Here is a 24,274-nt window from a genome sequence, read left to right as displayed (position 1 = left end):
TTCAGTGTATGGGAAATGTGTGGACCTCGAGATGCTGTTCAGCTATAGCTACTGTCAACCCAGGCCAATACGACCATTGGTTAGGGATGAGGACCACTGTAGCCCAGTGAAACCTGGAGGGCCGCTATACCTACCAGAAAACAATAATCTACAAAATGTTACAATTTACATAGAAAACCTTTCCTTGTGAACAAGTTCACAAAAAAACACACTACTAGACTAGCACCTGAAGCACAGAAAGGTATTCCCCCTCTGGCTGCTCAAACTCTAGGATTATCTGTACACAAAATTCCAGTTTCTTCCTAGCAGCAGTTTCTTCGTTTAGAAGGGCAGTTAATGTAGGGCTTTCACAGTGAGTGATTCAATCTTCTGGCAAGTAAACAACATTAAAGCAGCTAAGAGCAGATCTACTCTTGCTTCCAGTACAGTGTGAGAGAAACAAATGGAAAAATCTCATTTGTAAAATAAAGCAGGATGCTATTGGGAAATGCTGTACAAGGATTTGCCCTGTAGTAAATAATGTGCAGTTCATTTGTTTTAAAGACTATACTCCTGCTAGAGTAAATTGGAGGCTGTAGGTTAGTTTTGCTAGTTGTCTGGGGGCAATTTAGAGAAGAGAGGACAGACAAGAAGGTGACAGATGTTTGCTTGTCTGACATTCATATATCCATTCATTTTCTTGTCTAGAAAAAGCCCACTTACTATGAATTCATAGAAGCTACCCCTCCATTCTGTATTCATCCATTGTTAAGCCTAACCCAAAGTGCTGATTCTAACTTCTAAGGACCCCAGTGTAAGCCCACACAGCTTACCTTTCCCCGTGTAAGCCTACAAAGACCCTAAGTTCATCATCAAAGGTCCCTCTCTGTGTGCCCACTTCAGGAGAAGCTGGGAAGGTGGCAGTGAGCAACTTAGATTTTTTAGTGCAAGTTCCACCCAATTAGTTGAATGCTCTCCCCAGAGAAGTGTAGCTGTCACTAACACTGACATCCTGAAGGAGCCAAATGAATACTTAATTTTTTTTTTAATTCCCTGTGTTATATGGGGGGAAAATGTGTCTTGGTTTATTAATTATTATTTGTGAATTATCACTTTTGCTGTGTTACTGATTTTAAATGTTGTATTTGTATGAGTTTTATTGTTGTAAGTCACTTTAAGACTAATATAAAGCACCTAATTAAATTAATTTCAGTAACTGATGGGCAGGTGGTCTTCTGCTGATAATGATCCATGTAATGAGCTGATGTGCATAGAGGGCCTAGCCATCAACCCAAAGAGTCTGAAAAATATAGGCTGGATCTTAAGATATCAATTACCGAACTATAGTAGTAATAGTAGTAGAAATAGTAGTAGTAGTAGTAGTAGTAGTAATAATAATAAATAAATTATATATATATCCTGCCCATCTGGCTGGGTTTCCCCAGCCACTCTGGGTGGCTGCCAACAAAATATTAAAAAATCATTCATTAAAAACTTCCCTAAACAGGGCTGCCTTCAGATGTCTTCTAAAAGTTGGATAGTTGTTTATTTCCTTGACATCTGATGGGAGGGCTAAGTGGCTTTCTAGTAGATTCCTTAAATGGGTATTGATTCATAAGAATATATTGGTTTTTCTTCTAAATTTATGGAGTAGGTGATGATAATCCTTTATTGTAATATATCACATTTTATTACTTTGCATTGCATTAAAATTGCCTTGATGTTCATTAATATCCATTTTCAACTTTCTTGTGCAGCCTGCTAAAGAAGACAGTAAAGAAATTGTTTTTGAAGTAAAAGAAGACAAACGAGATTCAGAGGAAGGCCAAAGGGAGTCCAAAGAGGTGCAGACAGGTGAAATAAGAATTGAGAGAGTTCTTCCTAAAACTCCTAAGAGGACCAGAACTGTCCAATGTAAAGTGGTTCTTTTGGATGGGACAGAATACAGCTGTGACCTTGAGGTAAGCCAGTGAGCCTTAAGACCTTTTCTGTTGAAAGAAAGCAGTGAGTGCAGTATGCTTTTATTGAAATGGAAGCTAATGAACACATTTTTATGAATCTAATGTGTTCTTTATGGTATTCACATCACTATGGCTAATGGGTAGTAATGAGCCATGTCTTTAGCTTATTACAACACATCCCTAAAGTGTACTGTGAACTTTACTATAACTATCAAAACTGCAAGTGCAAATGTATTATCTTCTGTTTTAACTCTTGGTTTACATATCATAAATAAAGTTCACTATTGAAGCTATTTTATGCATGGGTTCATGAGTCTCACAATGCACCCTCTCCACTTAGTCTGATATAGGCCCCTCTCAGTAGCAGTACAACTGCATTGTGTGGAACTGATCCAATGTCCCAAGTCCCAGGTCTTTTGTTCTGGTTCCTGAATCTTTTAACATTTTTAAAACTCTGCTTTAAGGGAAGCTGGGGACACTACCACTTGCAATGCTGGTGAGACCCAAGTCACCTGAATTTGCCCAGAGAAAATTATGGAAAATTTAAGATGGTGGATGGCTAGAGTCCCTCTGGTGCTCTACTTTGTGGTGCTCTCAGCTGTCCTCTAAGCAAAAATTTTAAAATGGAAACTCTTCTTGCCTGTGCTATTAAGTTGGGGGGCAGTGAGTGATGGGAGCCAGGAGGGGCAGCACAGTGATAGGAGGGAGGCGATGCTGGGGAAGCTTAGTGGGTGACCATGGGCTAGTGCTCACACATCAAAGGGTTGTGAGCAGGACAAAACTGATGCATGAAAAGCATGAGCTTCTGGAGGAATGTAATGAAATGTCTCTAGGAAGTTGGGCACATGAGAATACAATTTTCCTGTTAGTCATCACTATTTGGAATTCAGAAACAAGATGCAGAGTTTTGCCGAACCAGGTATCTGGAGCAGGGTTCCCTGATGGCCGTTAGGCATCTAGGCTGTTTGTATGGGAGGAGACAGTTCTTCAGTGACCCAAGACTTTAGTAAGGGTGGGTAATCACGGGCCCCATTGAGCAATTACTAAACTTCCTGGGGATCCATGTCAAAGTAGGCATGGTTAAAGTAAACGTGTGTGTGGCTGATGTTCAAGTTTTTTGTTTTTTGTTTAAGTACAAATTTTGGAGAATTTTAGCGAGCTAATAAAAATCCTTTGCTATTACTAAATCATAGTGTAGTATCTATGGGAGCAGTCAGAAAAAAAAATGTAAAATATTAAAATGGATTGTGGGGTGGCTCAAATTTTGACATCACGGCATCACGGTGTAGGACCCATTTTGAGAGTCAATCTTTTTAAAACACTAAAAACATTGACTCTCAAAATGGGTCCCACATATTTTGGAGGGATCTATTGGGGGGGCAGATATTGCTTATAGAGCGCCAGTTAGCTACCCCTGCTGTGCCCAGAAAATGTTAATACTAGTTTCAAAATGTTCTCAAGGTCAGTTCCACACACTGACCTTAATAGTCCAGTTTAGCAGCTACCTGTACACCTGTCACCAGATCATCTTTAGAAAAGACTGGGCAGCTGGTGAACCAACTAAAGTTGGAAGAAGTACTCTTGATCATAAATGCCATCTGGTGATCAAATAACAGAGCCAGGGTCAGCCTGATTTTTACATTTTTCCTAATTCAGGACATATGCCAAGGTAGCTCTCATCTGCTAGGAAATGGCAGTTTTAGGCCAGTTTTTTCACTGACTTGAGTGGATCATATCTTTTCATTTTTTCTATATTTTCTGTGCTTTAATCCTTGACACCTCCCACATTGTCTAGATATGTTTTTTGCCAGTATTGTACCTACTAGAGATAGATGGGACAGCTTTCTGCAAATAAAACAGAGAAGTCTTAATGTTAAGAAGTAAATAGACTGCTGCGTTGTCCCCTTGTAGCTGTTCCTCTTCAAAATTATCCTCCAATAGCATTGTACTTGAAGAAAAAGTAGTGTTATCTGTAATAGTGGGAAATTCATTCACACCCAATAATGATTTGCACTGACTAGTTGATGCTAACCATTGTTAACCACGGTGCTGATGCAACACTTACATTACACATAAGACTGGTGGGAAGATCATAAGAGGAATGGGGAAACTGGGAGATGAAGGGATTGTGTAGCTCTAAGCTGGCTCCCAAGCCCTTAACTATGGCTAAGAGATTAGAAGTGATGTACTCTGGATTAAAACAGCTGTAATTCCTCCCTCTCCTTTTTTTTTATTACATAGATTTTAAATGGTTTAGTTATGATTTTTTTTAGAACACGGCATACTGTAACTCTACTGCTTAAAATTTTGCAAAAATAGAGTGGCTGAATTTGGAGTGTGTTCTGGTTGAATACTAGGTGGACTAGCACTGTTCTCTGCCAGAGCTCAGGGACATTATTGTCAATATATACCCTTTTGCAGTCAGAAAAGCTTTTAGTGTTTCTAGGTTGAGCCAGTGCTCATCAATGAATGGTTGGTGTGTGGAAAAAAACGCCTGAGGAGGTGGGTTTATGAATGAATGGAAGAAAATAATACTCTGTACTACACAACATTTTTTTTCTGTGCAGCTTTGTAGATAGATAAATTATTCTGATTACTATAATATACACTGTTCTCAAACATAGTATAGTTCTTCAAGTTATGGTTCCTTGGGGTTCTGAATATACATGCATAGGATTGTGCTGTTTGGGTGTAAAAACGTATGTTTTATAATAAGCACTGAGTAGAAGTTTGAAACCCAAGTCTGAAGTAAAGCTGTGTATTAGCAGTTGAGTTGTTGCTTACAAAGAATATAATTCATGTTGGATGCCTTCATATGCCCCAACTGCAACAAAACATGTTACTGCATCGGTCTCTACAGCCACAGTAGGTGCTGCAACCTTCCAGCAGTTTAACCTCAACCCCAAAGGCCCATTCCTCCATTATCTCCTGAGTCGGACAAATGCCAACCTCATGTTGGCTGAGGAAATTTTATGGTGTCAGAGAATTAGTAGCACATCCCAGTTACCTTTCTATCTAAAGGTAGGATGTCTTTAGATTCAGACACAACTACTAGCTGCATGGCGCTGTGGTCTAAACCACTGAGCTTCTTGGGCTTTCTGATCGGAGCAGTTTGAATCCGTGCCATGGGGTGAGCTCCCACTGCTCTTTCCCGGTCTCTGCTAACCTAGCAGTTTGAAAGCATATCAGTGCAAGTAGATAAATAGGTACCGCTGTGGCGGGAAGGTAAACAGCGTTTCTGTGCGCTCTGGTTTCCATCACGGTGTTCCATTGTGCCAGAAGCAGTTTAGTCATGTTGGCCACATGACCCAGATAGCTGTCTGCAGACAAACGCCGGCTCCCTTGGCCTGAAGCGAGATGGGTGCTGATTTACTGGGCTTCTGATGTCACTGTGACAATTGGAGGAAATTAATTGTTCAAGGTCCAAGTGCTGCTGTATTTATACCGTGTACTGATTTAATTTTTTTAATTTTTTAAATATTTTATCATGTTTAACTTGCTTTTATGGTTGGTGTCTTAATTAGTATTTTGTAAATAGCCATGGGATCCTGCATGAAGGGTGGTTTAAAAGTTGAACAAACTAAGAAATATGGATTGTATTATCTTATGGAGACTGGACTTGCTGGATGGATACATATCATGAGGCTTGTGCTAGATATGCTACTATGTGCTGCCAAATATGTTAAGTGACCTATCTTGTTTGTCTTCAACAGTAGCTGTTACATTGAGAGTGTACAATGTTACACACTGTATTCATTAAACAAAGCAATGGAGTCAAAAGTAATCTTACCTCAAATTTGCCAGAGGCTGTGTTTATATAAAATAGCTACTATGAGAACAGAATTTGATGTGCTGTATATTATGACAGGACTTTGCTTGCAAAAATAACTGTTTCCCATGAAAATTAACAGGAGAAATAGCAATAGCAGAAAGTAGTTTGATGCAGTCATATAAATTATTAAACTGTTGTAACTATGTTAATGTAGCTTGATTGCAGTATGCACACAATCTTATTTTAGAATTTGTTTTAAGACTGTAAATGTTCTACTTAAAATATTGATGTTTTGAAGCTGGCTTCCTAAATCCTGTTTGGCATTGTTCTGTTTGCATAGAACGGTCAAAAGTTTATCCATTTATGAACAGAAACATTTTACTAAATTATGTAGATCAAAGGCAGATTGGGACCTACTGGTAGATCTCTCAATGATTTGCAGTAGGCTCATAGATTTTGCTGTTTGACAAAAGCAACAGCTAAAATCGCTTCATTTCAGAACCAGTTTCTATTGGCCATAGTGCCAGTGGTGCCTGAAGAAGTGTGCATGCACACTTGGTATCTGAAGAAGTGTGCATGCACACGAAAGCTCATACCAAGAACTAACTTAGTTGGTCTTTAAGGTGCTACTGGAAGGAATTTTTTTATTTTATTTATTTTTTATTTTGACTATGGCAGACCAACACGGCTACTTATCTGTAAGTGGTGCCAAAGTTTGATTTTATTTATTTATTTCTTTGCATGCAGGTATTTGAATTTCACATAGTGAAGTGCATCAAGTAGTTATGTAGAGTTTTAAGTCTGACCTACTGCTGTTATATAACGTCTTAAAATGCCTTTAGAATATGATACTCAGGATATCTTCTGTGAATGCTGAAAAGTGTAAGAGGGGTAATTTATGGTCACTGAACAGCTACCTAACAAAACAGGTCTTTTCTCATCCAAATTCTGTAACTGAAAGCAAAGAAATAATTCATCTTGGTAGCATTTTTTATGTTTTCCATCTTGTGTAGCGTTCCCGTCTACCAAGTTTTATTGGGTTTGAGGTGAGTACTATCTTTCTCTTCTTCCTCATGCCAGGGGAACCTTAAAGTACTCTCCTGCTGGTCCCCTGAGAGCTATAAGGGGATGGTGCATTAGAAATGGGCAAGGATCTCATTACTGATAAGGGATTGCACAGGTGTGCTTTCTCAGTCTTGCCTTAACTTCTTATGCTGTGCCTAACGAGCCCTCTATCCACAGCTTTTTCCCACCCCCACCCCCTGAAAGCTGTCTTCCCACCAGTCTCATGGAAGGGGGGAGTAAATACTATGTTAAGAGAATAAAAAAGAGTTTCACTGCTCACATTTGGATTTCAGTGGAATACTAGGCATAGTCTCTCCAAACGAGTAACAATATTTTGTTGAACTACACACATATAAAGTACACATTCTGCTACTTTAATTAAAACGTCTAAGTATATGTTTCAGTTGATGTAGTTCTGGTGTAGAAAAAGAGAGAAGCTGTATTGTGAATAATTTTAACAGCTTTAATTGTTGTTTGAATACTTATCTTGTCTAAATAATGCAAATGATATAAAAAGCTGGCTTAGTACTTCCTCTTCATACAGCACAAATGAGAATTACATTGGAGGCTTTCTACGCAGGGTGCTGTTCTAATTAAACTTTTATGACAAAAGGCATTTAAAAGATGACTGCATGACCATATTTTATGCACGTCTGAACAACTGAAGCATATTGAAGCTGACATAAGTTTTTAATGGTTTTGTACAGTTTGCTTAGATGAAATAGATGTGTGCACTTGCTACCATAAGAGGAATTAAACTTTCAAATACCACATGACCTATGATTTATTAGTGAACTCATGATATTTCTAAAATGTAGGAAAGTGTGTTTTGAACCATGAACAATATTTACTTAAATCAGTTGCATATTGTCCATCTTGTCTATCTGTTACAAAGAAACACTCCAAAATTATATTAATAACAAAGATTAATGCTATGGGGGTAGGGGACAGCCTGCAGCAGTGCCAGGGTGTGGTCAGAAGGCATGTGAAGGCTTCCTAAGCAGGTCTGGTCAGTACCTAGATGAATGACAGTCTGTGTTCCATGTATATGCTGCCTTGGGTTCCCTAATAGAAGAAAGATGAGATATAAATGTAAATAAATAAACCACCACTTTGCTACATCCTGCTGGACTTTTGCTTGCTAGGCCGGAATGTGGTGGGATGCATTCCCCCTCTTCATTGTTCACTTTGCCCCCTCCCATTTGCTTAAAGGGAGGGAAGAGAACTATACCAGCTCCCAGAAAAGCATAAGTTTTTCCCCATGTTGGGGAAATCAAAAGGCACTGGTTCCTGCAAATGTTATGCTGTCCCTAGTCCACCCTTGCAATAACCCTAAGACTTCCCATTTATTTTTCCCCCTCTGTCTGAGCACTAACAATGGCACTTTCCACCACCACACTGAGGAGGCATCTTGTGGTGGACCTCATAGGAAGCTGATTTACACTGAGCCAGACCACTGGCCCATCTAGCTCAGTATAGTCTACACCGGGGTGGCCAACTCCCAAGAGACTGCGATCTACTCACAGAGTTAAAAGCTGGCAGTGATCTACCCCCTTTTGGGGGTTCAGGTCAAAGTTATTGAGCTTTTTAAAGGAAGGAAAGTCCTGTTTTGGGGGGTGCAGGAAGCTTCTTTTAGGGGAACCAAAGTTGTTGAGCTTCTTGGGGGGGGGGAGCCAGTGATCTACCACAGATGCCCAGTGATCTACTGGTAGATCATGATCTACCCATTGGACGTGCCTGGTCTACCCTAACCGGTAGCAGCTGGCCAAGATTTCAGGCCTCCCTCTCAACTGGCAGGAAGGGAAGTCTGCAACATCAGTGGCTACTTGGGAGTTAGTCTGAACAGAGTGGGATTTAGTTTTGAGTAAATATTTTTATTTCATTAGTTTTATAATAAAATAAAACCACAGCCTAAAAACTTCCCCAGACCCCTCCACTATACCAAGAGTCTACTAGCACTTCTGAGTAAATATTAATAGAATTGGACAGGAATGTTTTATTAGACATCACTGTGCAAACTAGTAAACAATCAGATCTGATCAGTAAAGTCTTGCTTATTCATAATCTGAGCAAAGAAGATAGAGGTTCATTCATGGACGTCACGTCATGGATGAGCCTGATAGAATGCTCAATAACATCTGGGTTTTTACTCCTTTTGAGAATTTACTACTCCTTAAGCCCAGTAGTAAAGTAAAGTATATAAAATGGAAAATTGTTTGTATTTTATTTCAATTTCATTTTAAATCAGGCTTTTTGTGAAAGGAGCTTATTATAATTTCATTTTTTAATTTTTTGGTTAAAAGTTTTTTAAAGTTTTTTTAAAGTTACCCTTGGGCAGGAGGCAGTTAGTAAAGGCCTCCCATAATATCAGCCACAAGTTAGGAAGTGTGTGTGTGTGTGTGTGTGTGTTGTACCTGAATATATATTTCCCCATAATCTTGCTTATTCTCTGATGTATTTGTTGATATACGTTAACTACATATTGTTCCTTGTGTTTCAGCGGATGAGATGCTACATTGAAAGATCTAGCTAGAACTGTAAATACTGGGATCTAAATTGAGCAGTTCAGTCCTGTATGAATGTGCTTTGATTCCTTTTGAAACAAACAAACAATGTATTTATTGTGCTTGGTAGTTGCACTGCATACCTTTTCCCCCTTGTCCTTTGTATTTGTACAGTATAGCTCACAACTACTGTGTAGTGCATAGCTCACAGAGCATAGCAGGCTTGTTCAGTTTTGAGCTTTCTATCTCTGGCTGCTAGGCACAATAACTTCAGTGTCGCAAGAGCCTACACATAGGCAGTTGATGGAGTTCCTTTGGAATTGCAGTGGCGTCTAGTGAAATCTGCAGGATAAGCAATTGCAAAAATGCCTTTCAACTGCCAGGTCTCAAAAATGTCATATTATGGCTGCTTTACCAAATGCCATAAATAACAGAGTAAGGACGTGGGACTTGCTTGAAGTATAAGGCAGCATGCTGATCCTCTCCAATTGTGCCAAAGAGAAATTACAGTTTTTCAAAGAATTTCCAAATATCAGTGTGATGAGCCTCAGGGGCTTTTGGGTCCTTTGCTAACAACTTGCAATTTAAGTGAGCTCCAGTCTCTACCGCCAGGCAATGACTCCTGAGGAGACCATGTGTGGGCATTTACCTTCAGGCTCCACCTGTGCTAGAAGGAACAGGATGGAGCACTAATTCATCTGCAGGATGGGAGAGAGGAGTACAGCAGAATGGCCTCAGCTGAACCAAGTGTAGTCAGTGGCAGATTGATAGGTCTGCACAGTATGCACAGAATTAGGGCCCCATGTGATAGAGCCCCCCCCCAATTATTAGCATATATTGTTATCTGAGAAGATCCTTTTGAAACGTGACTACAAACAATGGATTGCCATTGCTGATGTTGTTGATGATGATGATTAGCTGTTGCTGTTTCTGCTTTTCATTCCTCCTACTTCCTGATTAAAGTCAGCAGAGGCTGGTCCTTTAGACCATCCAGTGCTTATCCCTACCAAGTAAAATGCAAAAATTTCCTTAAAAATCTCAAAGCCATACATCCTTCCACAATCCATTTGAGACACTTGGGGAGACTGATCTGTCAATCTTCCATTCTCTGGCCAGCTCTCTGCACCACACAGCCAATCTCAGTCCAAAAGTATTGCTATGGCCAGGAGGTCCTACCCATCTGTCTCCATACCGAAAAACATCGTGATAGTAAATTTGTATGTTAATGGAACTTCCAGCACTTTTAGCCCTGGTTGTACAGTTTCCCCTTTTATGTTGGCAATCCAGCCACATTTGCTGTTCTGCTGTTCTGAATGACCCAGAAGCCAGTACATCTGTTCTGAGCATGCTCAGAGCTGTTTGCTTTAAGGCCACACCTATGCAGAAGCAAAGCTTAGGGCCCAAAGTCCCTGATCAGCTTTGTTGTTTAATTCTAACCCCCTCCCCCACCCACTATTTATGTGAGTGAGCTACACTGGACACATTGTGAGTCTCTTGTTTGTAAAAAAGGGGGGTGTTGTTTCTTTATTTTACTTATACTAGTTTTTAAATTGATGGGGAAGATAGGGATGGCAAAAAAATGGGGAGCACATTTCCTGTAACAGTTCACCCTCATTAAAAGCTGATGGGATTAAGAAAATAACATAATTATGCTAAGGGTTGAGGGAAGGGGAGCAGAAAGAAGGAAAAGAAGAAAAAAGGCATTATTTCTTTCATTTTCTTTCTTGACATGCTGGACCATGTATTTCCTTTGGGCCAGAAATGGTTGTTGTGTGCCTTGCAACTTCTTTAGTAAATCTGGAGTGGAACTGCCCTAGGTTCTGGTGAAGTGGAATGCATAAAACACTCTTTGGACCTTAACATTACCATGTATTGGTGCTGGAGTCACTTGTCCCCATCCCCTGGGCCTGGCATTTTGGTAAAAGACTAACAGTGATTCCAAGTATTATGTGGCTGACTAGCAAAGACTGGTTGCATTCAGTTCTAGTCCTACTCAGGGCAGACCCACTAAAATTAATGGAATGAAATTTGTCATGTTAATTTATTTCAATGGGTCTCCTCTGAGTAGGACTAGTAATGGACACAACCCAATGAATTTATATTCCAGATTGACATTTCTGTTGTGGAACCATCTTACTAAATTTAAACAGATTCCTCTTTCAAAACCTATATGTTCTTGAATTAAAGGATGCCAATCTTAAATTACATTGCTTACTCTTTGATATTTTTGTGTGACACAATGCTATTATTGGAAGACTTCAAGCTTACTATTAGGAATTGTATGTAGCTTTTTGTTCTGTTTAAGAGTATATTTCAATTACTTAAATACCTGGGGGACCACATCTCTTAACAGGGGTTTCCTATTTACCAATTGCAGGTTTCAAGTACAGCTGTTGAATTCTTTCTTCTAATAAATAAAGGAAACTAAGGAGGAACTAATATTGAACATTTTTTCTTTGTTAGTATGTTGAAGTGAGACGCCTTAAAAAGTTTTAACATTTTTATAGTTTGAAATAAACGTTTTAATAGTCTATCCTCTTACTTGACAGTAGTGTTCTTTCTCCTTAGAAAAAGGCTAAAGGCCATGTGCTATTTGATAAGGTGTGTGGACAGCTTAACTTATTGGAAAAGGACTACTTTGGTTTACTGTTTCAAGACCATGCTGATCAGAAGGCAAGTACTAAATTTTGCATTAATAACATTTGTTTAATGTTTTCAATCTTTTCCATTCTACTTCAGGGCCTCAAACTTCAGAGAGCTCTTATGACTAGCATGTTTGGTCCTAGTTGGTGGTAAACTTTAACAAGTAACATATTTCAAATTGAGGAAGAATATCAGTGCCAGTAGCATTGGCTCCATTCCCTAGGTTCATTCAGATAATTCTCCTGAAGGATTTGAAATGAGCAGTGGGGAACCTCAGATTCATGTGCAGTCATTCTCTTCTTCATTGTCCTTCCATGTGAGGGGAAGATTAGAAGCTACTTAGCAGCAAATCTCCCCTTGAATGTGAAGGAGGCGAGAAAGGTATGAGGGAACACTCATGCCTGAGGCTTGCTGTCATGGTTAGGGTTATTCTCTATGGCCAATCTCACTGTCATGAAATTCAGCACACAAGCCATGCTCACTCTTGTCCTTCCTGCTCTTCTGTTCCTAGTGGACAAATATGCATGTAAAACAATTTTCTCAACAATGCCTAAAAGTTAACAAAACCTAGGAAAAATTACAGCAATGCCAGGTAAAACATCAACAGCAAGGAGATGGCTCCATCATGATAACCCAAAAATACAACACCCGTTGGTGTTTTCCCCATGGTAGCCTACAACACTGCAGCAAGGCTTGATTTAAAGCTGTGAGGACTTCTCTTGCGTTTGGCATTTCAGCTCAAACATTCATCACCCCGTTTTATTGTTTTCCTATTTACTAAGGAGAGAAACAGAGCAATAATTTTTGCATTGGGGACTGATAAGGATCATCTGTTGACAAGACCCTTCTGAGGAGGGTCTGCATTTACATGAAAGACAAAAAGAAAGAGATAGGAAAGAGCAAAGCCATACCAAGCTCATGGAATATGACATCAAATCAAGAAGAATTCTGCTAACCAGGGTGTTGGCATGAGAACTCCAGGATATTTTATGTAGCTGTTTATCAGCAGCTAGGCTCTGAGGCAAAATGTCAATAATTGAACTGTAATTTTGACATTCTGCTCAAGACATTCTACAACAGTTTTTAAAAAGCTATTTTATCTTTCTCGTCTGGACCAGATGAGAAAATGTTGTCAAAATTGAGAAATTATCTGCACCAAAGAAAATGATAAATATATAAAATGACAGCTTGTAATGATGACACAAGTGGGCACAGAAATCATATTTGTTTATATTGTTTCTCCTTACCTTGCCATGTTGTTTTTTGAATTTTATAATAAGGAATACACATTACTGAAGCCTCTCACAGATTTTATCAACTGAGTTTTGCTACTATTACCTCTGCCGTTCCTCAAATTTAAAAAGCTTAAGATGGAATAGTTCTCATCTTGGCACCCACGTAACCTAATTCATTTTTTCCTACTGTGGCCATTGCCTCCTCAGATTAAAATGCCACAAAAATCTCTGACCTACAGCCCAGTAAATGCTAAATGCTGAATGATGTGTGTTTTCTTATTCTTGTACACTCATCATAGCCACCCATTTATGAGCCAGCTGTTGCACTAGACTGCAGCTGCAGAATGTAGAAACTGAATGCCAGGCTCTTTCTTCTCAGCAGAGAATTAGATGTGGTCCCTAATGAAGCTCCAAGGTACTTTGGAAAGGAGGTCTAGGTAGTTAACTGTGGCATAAGTCTACACAATTTTTGACAACTTAATGATATTTACAGACAGCACAAAAATATTTTGTTGAAAAGTTTATGCTATCATAAATGCACAAGTGATTTATTTGCACCATTCTACTCTGATTGAATTCTACTCTGATGAATTGTGGCAAGTAGTGCTTATCTGATTCCAACATTAAAGCGTCTAAATATTTGTGGGGAAGCACCTTACACATCCTTGTAGACAGTTTAGTGCTCTCTGTTTTGAAACATCACACCATAGATTTTGTGAACAAAATCACACTGAGGGTAAGATGTAGAATATGTTCAGCTTTCTGATTAGATTACTTCTTTCTTTCTATTTTTGTATCATTTACAACTGCTGTATAATGAAGAGACAGTCTGTCTCTTGTGTGGAATAAGACAAAGGTATTTTGCATATCCAGTAGCCTTTTCTTGAGTGGTAGGCAAATCCATGCTGATCTTCGCCTTCTTTAAATGCAGGTGAATGAGATAGTTGGCCTGGGATAGTTTTTCAAAAACATTTATTATATTATTGTTGTTATTATTATCATCTATTTTTACTAAAGTTGTCATCTTCCTGTAAGGTGCAAATATATGCAAAGAGAAGGAAGAAAATCACTATAGCTTGATATCTGAAGTAGATTTGCTGTCAAAGAAACTGCAGGCTGATTTTGAAAGAATAGCAATAACTTACAGTTTCACAGAGCTGTATATAAAATGTGTCTTTAAGTATCCCATGCTTTTCTTCCAATTTTCTTTTTTAGAATTGGCTTGATCCTTCAAAGGAAATAAAGAGGCAAATTCGCAGTAAGTATTAAGCAGGTTTTAAAATTATTTCACAACTGAGCAGTACATTTCTGTTGGTTCCTGAGTTTCATTTAGTTAGTCTTTCAGAAACTAATTTCAATGCATTTGTCTGCATCAGACTGAAGCCCAAGAAGGTTGGACACCTGTCAACTGCAAGACAGCACTATCTCTTTAGTGTCTAAGACTATGTATTTCCACTTCAGAAATTTTCTCACACACTGCTGTTTTTAAGAGTAACCTTTGCCACCAAGCAGTGTGCAACCTTTATTCATTTTAAGCACCACCATCCCATTTTTCTGCTGGAAAGGCTTCCCAAAATGCACTTAGATTTCTGCCCTCACAAAACTTGCAATTTAAAATACCCAACACAAAAAGTAAAAGGATAGGATGGGAGGATGAAAATGACAAACCTGGACAGTAGTTTTAAAGTTTCTAAGTTATTATAACAACCAGCTGTGATGGAAACAGTTCAGAGATATGGGAAACCAAAGACAGCTAGTTTTTTGAGCATAGCAGATCAAGTAGCCTTGGTTCCCTTCTTTGGCATATGCTTGTTCTTTTTGTTTGACCTTAGTATCAGTAGCAAGAGATTTTGAACAGTGTCAGGTATGGTAAAACACATCTCTTCGTACATTTGTATGGCCAAACAGTATATAATCATTACAGGAAGGATCATTACAGGAAGGTTTTCATGGCCCTGAAAGGGCATGTTATTGTATAACACTCTTGATAGATAGGTAATCCTCTTCTCTATACTCTATTAAATGCTCCTCTCTCTCTCTCTCTCTCTCTCTCTCTCTCTCTCTCTCTCTCTCTCTCTCCCCCTCTCTCCCTCTCCCTCCCTCCCTCCCTCTCTCTCCTTTCTTTCTTTCTACCCTACACATGGTTAAGGGCCTTGGTGAGTTAGCTTAAATAGAAGCTGGAAAATAGTTCTACCAAGTACTTCCTCATTGTGTTCATAGGGTGTCACCTTTTCATTTTTACAGAGAAAAACAGGGAAGTGGGGTGGGAGGAGGATCAGTGGATGAGAGACAATGAAGTATTTCTGATGAGACATGCTCACTAAAATTGGGAAGTAGCTTCTTAGTAATTTGATACACGAGAAAACTCTCAGGCTACATTCTAAGTTTTGTGTAGTCCTTTGCTTCAGTATGGTACCACAAATATCAGTAGCATTATGTTAGCTTCTGAAAATGTATTGGTGGCTTGTGTTCATGATAGCCAGAATATTCCTTCAAAGAACAGTAACGTTTGAGTCTGAAGTGCAACATTGCAGAGATTTGCACTTTACACTAAACAATTATTCATTTGGCATGCAACCTACAGTTGTGAAAGGTCAGATTTGCAGCCTATACATACACAGATTCATGAATAGAATGAAGAATGCCCATAAAGGTTACTGTGCAGCCTACAATGCTGGATTCCAGATCATAACTAAAACTAAACTTATTTTTGCAGTCATACAAGAAATCTAGATGATTATTTTCTACCTACTTAACAATAGTACACTTTGCAAGAGCTCATCAAATGTTTCAACTATTCGTACATTCAGGGTAAAGGTAAAGGTACCCCTGCCCGTACGGGCCAGTCGTGTCCGACTCTAGGGTTGTGCGCCCATCTCACTTAAGAGGCCAGGGGCCAGCGCTGTCCGGAGACACTTCTGGGTCACGTGGCCAGCGTGACGAAGCTGCTCTGGCGAGCCGGCACCAGCGCAGCACATGGAAACGCCGTTTACCTTCCCGCTAGAAAGCGGTCACTATTTATCTACTTGCACTTAAGAGTGCTTTCGAACTGCTAGGTGGGCAGGAGCTGGGACCGAACGATGGGAGCTCACCCCGCCACGAGGATTCAATCCGCCAACCATGCGATCGGCAAGCCCTAGGCGCTGAGGTTTTACCCACAGCGCCACCCGCGTCACATTCAGGGTTACATACACATTATCTCTCTTTTACAAGAAATCTGAAATTTACTTGGAGTTAACATGCCTGGGATTGCACTGCAATTTAGGATTCAATGAAGAAACAGTCAACCTTTTTTGTGGTTTCAATTGATAATAAAAAAAAACAAAAGTAGGACTAACAGTTTCAATTTTAAAATGTAGACAGTAAGCTTAATTGAATAACACTAATTATAATGGTAAGGTTCTACGTACGTTGATTAAATCTCATATTTCTTAAAATAGATGCATGTAACTTATAAACATGTTCTGCATTTCTTTTTCTTTTTAAATCAGGCTTCTATGTCAGCATAATAGCCAAATTATTTTGTTGTTGTTGTTTAGTCATTTAGTCATGTCCGACTCTTCGTGACCCCATGGACCAGAGCACGCCAGGCACTCCTGTCTTTGCATATACTTGTTGTGTGTATATTCTTGTTTATCATGAAAGGGGCAGAAAGTGTCAGGCCATTGGGAATATTACTTGGCCGCACCACCCTTGGCTTCTGATATTTTATTAATTTCATTGTCCACACAAGCTAAAGACAATATTCACAGCTAGGGGACTAGAAGTAAGCTTTATAAAAAAGGAGATGAAGAGAATGAGCTGAGATTTCCCAGGACGCTGCGTTCTGTTCCTAATATCAACTGCCTGCTGCCTTGCCCTTTTGTGCTGAATGCCGTGGTTTAGTTGTGCTTAGGGATGGGAGAGTAATTCAATTTGGTTCACATTTTGATGTGAGCCTACCCAATTCTCACTTCCAAAATGCAGTTACCCTTTGAAATTCGACTCTTATCTGAGTTCTGCAATGCCATTCTCCAATAAAAAAAAGTTTGCATGAATGCATATATCAAAAGTGTAGTCCAACATCTTCTGGAGGGCCAATCGGTTCCTCATGTGTATGTTAATGGCATCTCACCTCAAATCTTTGGATGACTTGACTTTGCACAGTGGTTTCATGTAGATGTTAAATAGCACGAGGGACAAAATAGAAACGGTTAAGATCCCAAGGAGTTACAGTAGCAGCTTTGCAAGAGAACTGAAGAATATGTTAAATATGTTCAACTTTTAAAAGTGCTTTAAAAGTATCATGGTGTAGTTTTTGTGTACACTATTCCCCAAATGTATATGTAGTAGACTTCAGTGTACGTGCTTTTGTCTTCTTATCCTCCCACCAATACATTTCCTGGGCTTTTGGAATTTCCCAATTTAGATTTGCCCTGGCTATTTACATTTAATGTGAAGTTTTATCCTCCGGATCCCTCACAGTTAACAGAAGACATCACCAGGTATGCCATGAAGCATTACTACCTGACTTTGAATCCTGTGTTTTTCATATTTCCTTGGAATGCTATGTAAAGTTTAAGTCTGTAAGCTTAGGAGAACATGACCAAGATAGAAAACACAACAAATAGTTTTTGGCTCAGACTCGGTAATGTCTGGAGACATCTTGCACCTGTTTGCTGCTAGCAACTTATCCTGAATCCGGATTCTGAAATATTTCTCTTGGATCTCTGATAGTGTAAAAGTTAAGATAACAAGTGAAAATGTATATGGCTTATTTTTCCTTTAGATGAATTTTGGGGAGCAGGGACTGGCATAACATGAAGCTTTCTGTTGTAGAGAGAGGGCTATAGGGTATATGGGACACTGAGACAGGAACAAAATTAGCAGTGAATCAATAGGAAATATTCAAACACCCGAGTAATTGGGTGTAAACCAATTCTTATACGAAATAAAGTTTCAGTAAGGATGTTTTGATTGTGAACTAAAATATCTTTGCAGTGAATTTTAACTATAATCCGTTTGTACTAGAAATCAGAATATTGGTGCTAGGATTTCACAAGTGTGTATCTGTTAATGGATATCAATTTACACACATACATTTATTGGTGGATATATATGAAGAACAGGTTGCACTTGGAATCCTATGTCCTTTAAAAGGTATTTTTGTGGCATGTTTTTTTTTTAGAACAAAAACAAAAACTTTGCTTTAATAGTTTTTTTTTAGAACAAAAACAAAAACTTTGCTTTAATAAAGATATTTATCTTTTTAGTTTTCTTAACATGTCAAAATGAATAAGAAATATTTGTCTGATGACATTTTCTCTGTTCAGGTACTTCCTATGTTTGCAGCTTCGTCAGGATATTGCTTCTGGCCGCCTACCATGTTCTTTTGTGACCCATGCTCTCCTTGGTTCATATACTCTACAAGCAGAACTAGGTGACTATGATCCAGAGGAACACAACAGTGATTACATAGGGGAATTTCAGTTTGCACCTAACCAGACAAAAGAGATGGAGGAAAAAGTAGTGGAGTTGCACAAAACACACAGGTGGGTCATTTCTGAACCTTTCAGTTCTGTTCTCTTTCCTAGTAGTGGGTAGTATTGGATTTCATGCAGAATCCTAATACCTAGAACGCCTTTGTATTTCTTTATAACCTTAATTTGGAATATCACAAGCTAGCTCAAGCTTAAGAGTTTTTTGTTCTTAAAAATTTGGAAAATCAGCCAAAGGTGTTGAAAATCAGAAAATCAGCCATTGACTTAGCCATTAAAAACAGTAACAAACTCTTCTGATGGAAAAAATCAGATTGAAATTACATTTGTAAATTGAAACCACAGTTGATGATCATCTGTCCTCATCATGAACTTTTGCCGTTATGACTACAGCGCTTCATATCTGAGCTACTTTTGTTTTTCTTTTTCCCTTGTTTTGGAGTTAATATCCGAGTATATTTGAATAGTATGGTAACATTTTTCAAACCAATAAATCCTCAATATTCCCCAGAGATTGTGTACAAGAATGATGTAATGGGGAGAGGTAGATTGTTTTCAGTGTAGGCTTAATCATCTAGAGAAAAACATCATCAGATTTTTTCACTCATAAATTACTTTTATTATTTTTCCATTCCAGCAAAAAACGTTTTGTGAGATTATATAATGCTAGAGCTGCGCCACTCAGGTGTGCGGCCCCATTCATGAGCAGTCAACTTCTGTGGTTATCTCTTCATTTTATTACTGGTAGTATGTGGTATAATACTGTTGTGAAAGGGGATAACTTCTTTATCCTCTCTTGCCACTGCACTCAGTGGCAACAGCACAGGCTTACTACTCTTGTCATCCATATTTTAAAGTTGCGTTGTTGAACACCGGGCATCATCTAGCCAAAACCAAGCAATTTATGTTCTGACTAGTGATGGGTGGCATACGCTTCACTTGTCATTGAAATTAGTAGGACTAAATCACATAATTTTAACTTGACTGTGCCCCCAGCAAAGTGTGTGTTTTGCTGAACTCATTGGGTACTTCACGTAGTTAGCTTTGTGAGGAACTGAACATTTTGTATCACATGAGGGAAGAGGAAGGTTTCACAGAAGGAATCTACAAAATATAATTAGTCAGACACATCCATTTTGCAAGTAATTGGAACCTTGTGTATATGTTTTAAAAAGACTTCCCCTCTCTGTGATTTACTTGCATTCAAGTTGTTTTGCTCCTCTCCCCACCCACAAACCCATGGTGATTAGAACATAAACAGATATGTTTCAATACGATCCATAATCTCAGCAAGGAAACTTAAATCTGTCCAGTTGGCCATTTGCACTGCTAGATAGAGAAAGCCATGATTGGGCAAAAGGTTACTGTTTTAGGCAACAGTGAACTACTGTGTAACAGTTGTAGCCAAAATTATTATACTGTCCTATGCCCGTAGATCTCAGGGTGGTTCACAACATTAAAATTGCAATATAAAAAATATCAGATATTAGATGTGTTCCAGCCTTAGTGCTTATGGGTAATATACCTCTGTTCTCAGAGGAGAGTAACAGCTAATTTGTGACAGTTGGGGCAAGAGTTTCCTACTGTCGGCTTAACATTTCAGAATGTCACAAGCAAATGCTTATGACCTAGATTTCTTTGTTGACAGAGGCAACGATATCACTGTAATAGCAACAAGTTTAGATCAAATTTCCCGATACTCTGTTCTTCAAAGAATTTCTTATTTGTTTTCTTCTTTATTGTGTAATGCTCCTGCAAGCAGGTGAGATACGCATGTGTGCAGAAGTTGCCCCTTTTGTTCTGTAAGGTTCATGTTGGAAAGGAGGCTTGACAAATCTTTCAATAAGGTTCATTCTAAGCCAAATAAAAAAAAATCTCTTCCCGCATTTAGGGGGTTCCCTGGTAAAGAGGGTGAGTGTTCGGGTTTACACCTTCCATTAGTAGAAGGTGGGGTTTGTGAAGGGCTCTGCTGAAGTGTGGGCAGGAGCGTTGTGGGGTGAATAGTGGTTGGGCTTGAAGTATATGTTGAAGGAACTGCATTGGCCCAGGCCAGCCTTTCCCAACCTTGGGTCCCAGATAGTCTTGAACAACAATTCCCATCATCTCTGACTACTAGCTATGCTGGATAGGAATGATGGGAGGAGTTGTCTAGGGATTCAAGGTTGAGAAATGCTGGTCTAAATTATGTTGGCCCCAACCACTCCACCAGTACCTTTCAGGTAGTTCAACAGCAGCTAGTAAATTTTAGAGATGGTTTTGGCCAAAGAGTATGGAGCTGCTGTCACATACTGGTGGGAGGGGAAAACCCAAAGATTCCCAAATGCCCCCCACCCATTCTCCCCAGAACAGGACATCTGTGTTAAGAAAATCCCTGGTTTCCCCCCCGCTAAAAATGGTTCTAAAAGCAATCTCCAACAAAGCAAATCTCTTTTTCTATAACATGTTACACCTTTGCAGCCTTTTCCATAGGAGATAGATGCCAGGTGAGGATAACTCCCTGATTACTTGCCCAAACATGAGAGAGTACTGTTTGAAGATTCAGGTTCTGTTGCTTCCTTAACTTACTTGGAGACTTGGCAGACTTGCTAAGACCTTGGCTTGCATAGTTTGAGTGTCTGCCATTGATTTTTTAACCAAAATGTTTATGAGAGACTTGGTGCGGTGTAGGTGTTTAAATAATATCTACCATGCCATTTAACTAGTATCCTGTCATTTAGTTTCAGTGCTTTTCTATAGATGCGAGGGTCAGTGACTGCTAGGATTGAATGTGTAGCTGAAACAAGATTCTGTTGAGGGCCAGATGCTTGGGATAAATGGAATAACCAATCACAGTTAAACCCCCAAAAGGCTACTGCTAGAAACAGGCTGTTGTAGGGACATGGATCTGATGCAGGAAGGCTTATGTTGTTGTTGATACTCATTTTTGCCGTGAATTTTCTTTTATCAATCATTCCAGAGGCTTGACTCCAGCACAGGCAGATTCCCAATTCTTAGAAAATGCCAAGAGACTTTCCATGTACGGAGTGGATTTACATCATGCTAAGGTATTGGCCGGCATTTCTATAGATGACATTTCATTTAGAACAGAGGGGTGTGGAACCTTATCCACAAGGGAATGCGGCATTCAGGCTGAATAACTTTCTGAGGCCACATGCCATCAGTTGGTGGGACCAAAGCCAAAATTGTGCAGGGCCAAAGCAGCATACACATCCCATTTATACCCAGCTATCCACACGTACTCCACCTGTTCACGCCCTTTCATACATCTACATGGAAGCATGTACCATATTCAACCATTCATTTTCTTTCTGTTGCACATGCCTCACACAAAATCATTTGCATTGAACCAATTGCATTGCATTTTAAAAATAAGCCTTTCTCTTTTCTTTTTTTTCTTTTTAAAAATCCTCTTAAGTAAACAGATGCTCCATACAGACTTTTCCCCAGCTTGTATTTTAGAAAATAGGGCTTAAACTCCTGACAGTTTATATCTCTCTTTACTTTTTCTATTTCCATCTCAATCACTCTTTTTCCTCCCCTGGTCTCTGTGCCTCCTCTCTTCTTTTCTGCCATGCATGTGCACATATCTCTGCAACATGCTGGTTTTCAGATTGCAGTTTTACTTTTGCCTCCTTCTTTCTCCTGGTCATTTCTGTGTTGTCTGCATACAAACCTAATCTCTACATCTCCTCTCTTCCCTTCTGTGAATCATACAGTGCCCAGAATAATGCACTTGAGATGAAGCCAGAACCAGAACTGATTCTAGAATGTGTTAAAGGCAGGCTAAGCCACAGGAGGGAAAACATGACACTCAAGGACTTCTGATTAAACATACATAGGGTTGTGCTACAACTCAATGCCTTAATGTGACTTCTGTTGAACTATTAAGGTTTCTGTTCTCTTTTGCATTTAATACTGATAGTATCCATCTAGCCTCTGTTTATTCTAGAGTTTTACAACCTTTTTGAGTCCACGGCTCCCTTGAGCAACAAAATTTTTTCTGCGGCATCCCTGTGCGGCTTAGGGGCCCAATTATGTCACCCCTTGCCTGCAGAACTGGCAGCCGTGTATCCCTTTTCGAACACCCTCCCTTTTGTAGTGTTCGCTCAGCCTCTTCTCCCCTCTCCTTGGGAGCCCTCTAGGCAGCCACTGCTGCTGCACCTGGTCTTTCAGCTGCCCCCCCCTGCCCCAAAGAAAGATGCTTTCTCACACTGTCCTACAGGGGCCTGGAAGCACCCCCTGGCCAGCCCCAGAGGCACCATTTGCCTGAGAAGCTTGTAGCCACGGCTGCTGCAACAAACAGCTGTGCAAGCCTTTCGGAGGCAGAGTCGCGAGAAGGCATCAGAGGAGGGAGGGAAGGAAAGAGGGACAGAGGCCAGTATTGCTCACAGCACCCCTGATCATCATTCAAGGCACCCCATGGTGCCATGGCATACTGGTTGAAAACCAATGATTTATTCTTTAGAAAGTTTAGATTTTTCTATCACTGTTTTTTTCTTAGCTTCAATCTCTCATCACTTCCTGCTGACTCTTTAAAAGGTTACATTTTGTCTTTGCTACTCAATTAGTCTTAAGGGCTCTGTCAAAGATCACCGCCCTGTGATCTTTGGATTAAAGGCAGTATTTAAATATAATAATAATAATAATAATAATAATAATAATAATAATTGATAAACCTGCTTTTATTACTCTCTTGTATCCAGCCTCTCATAAAATCTTGTTATTTATCTCTATATTTCCAGAATAAGTTATTTTTCAGCTCATAACCACAAAATGTATTAGTTCAACATTATACTTTTTCTGGTTTTTAAACTTCTGTTTCTTAAGCCTTTATTTAAGACTTTTTTTTCTGCCTATGATATGGTGCTCCTTGATTTTCCAAGTGTTATTTGAATGACCTTAGCATACCTTCCTGCTCTTTTGTCTTCTTCTCTCCATATTCCTTCAATATTCCAATAGAAATTACTTTTACAATTGTCTTGATAGGATTCTGAAGGTGTTGACATCATGTTAGGGGTATGTGCCAATGGGCTTCTCATTTACAAGGACAGACTCCGAATCAATCGTTTTGCCTGGCCCAAAATACTGAAGATTTCTTACAAACGCAGTAACTTCTATATTAAAGTCCGACCAACTGAGGTAAGCATTTGACTGGCATAATTTGCCACTCTGTTGTTATAACTTTCAGCCCAGAAGTTCTTTGAAAATAGGTCCAATCTTACAGCGATTTGCATTGTGAATAATGTAGGAATATGTCCATTTGGTATAGTTTTTTAGCAAATACAGTTTCATCCCTGGTAGCATAGATAATTAAGGTTTCAGTATGTCCGCAGTGTGCTTTCTGATGATTGGACACACTCCTGCCCTGTAAATTTCCTTACTGTAATGGAAGGTTGCCATGTTCTCACATCTGCCATTATGCAGCTCTTAGTTTATGTGATTTGGTCTCACTGGAGTGGTTTGAATTATATTTAGGGAAGCTCATGATGTGGTTTAAGAACACTCTACCATTTGAGTAGGTTTTTCCCATAACATGCAGTTCAGCTTCTGAGAGTTAACTGCTACTGATTTCAAAAACAAATGTCAGTTCCGTTTGAAACTAACATTGAGAAATGTGTAAACATTTAGTTTTAAAAAT

General features: G+C 39.2%; 1 protein-coding gene across 20 annotated transcripts in view; it reads left to right on the top strand.

Moving 5' to 3' along the window:
- Positions 1 to 24,274, top strand: part of EPB41L2 (erythrocyte membrane protein band 4.1 like 2) — a 76,321-nt gene that overhangs the window by 22,633 nt on the left and 29,414 nt on the right. For all 20 annotated transcript variants that reach the window (XM_083498058.1, XM_083498059.1, XM_083498072.1 and 17 more), the window contains 7 exons: positions 1,737 to 1,940; positions 11,850 to 11,954; positions 14,375 to 14,417; positions 17,568 to 17,643; positions 18,472 to 18,690; positions 21,593 to 21,680; positions 23,623 to 23,775. In XM_083498058.1, the coding sequence (XP_083354184.1) occupies positions 1,737 to 1,940; positions 11,850 to 11,954; positions 14,375 to 14,417; positions 17,568 to 17,643; positions 18,472 to 18,690; positions 21,593 to 21,680; positions 23,623 to 23,775 (888 nt within the window). The remainder of the gene's footprint in view (positions 1 to 1,736; positions 1,941 to 11,849; positions 11,955 to 14,374; positions 14,418 to 17,567; positions 17,644 to 18,471; positions 18,691 to 21,592; positions 21,681 to 23,622; positions 23,776 to 24,274) is intronic.

Source organism: Podarcis liolepis (assembly GCF_965112155.1).
Source record: "Podarcis liolepis genome assembly, chromosome: 3".
Lineage (NCBI taxonomy): Eukaryota > Metazoa > Chordata > Lepidosauria > Squamata > Lacertidae > Podarcis > Podarcis liolepis.
This window is presented reverse-complemented; position numbering and strand designations above follow the sequence as displayed.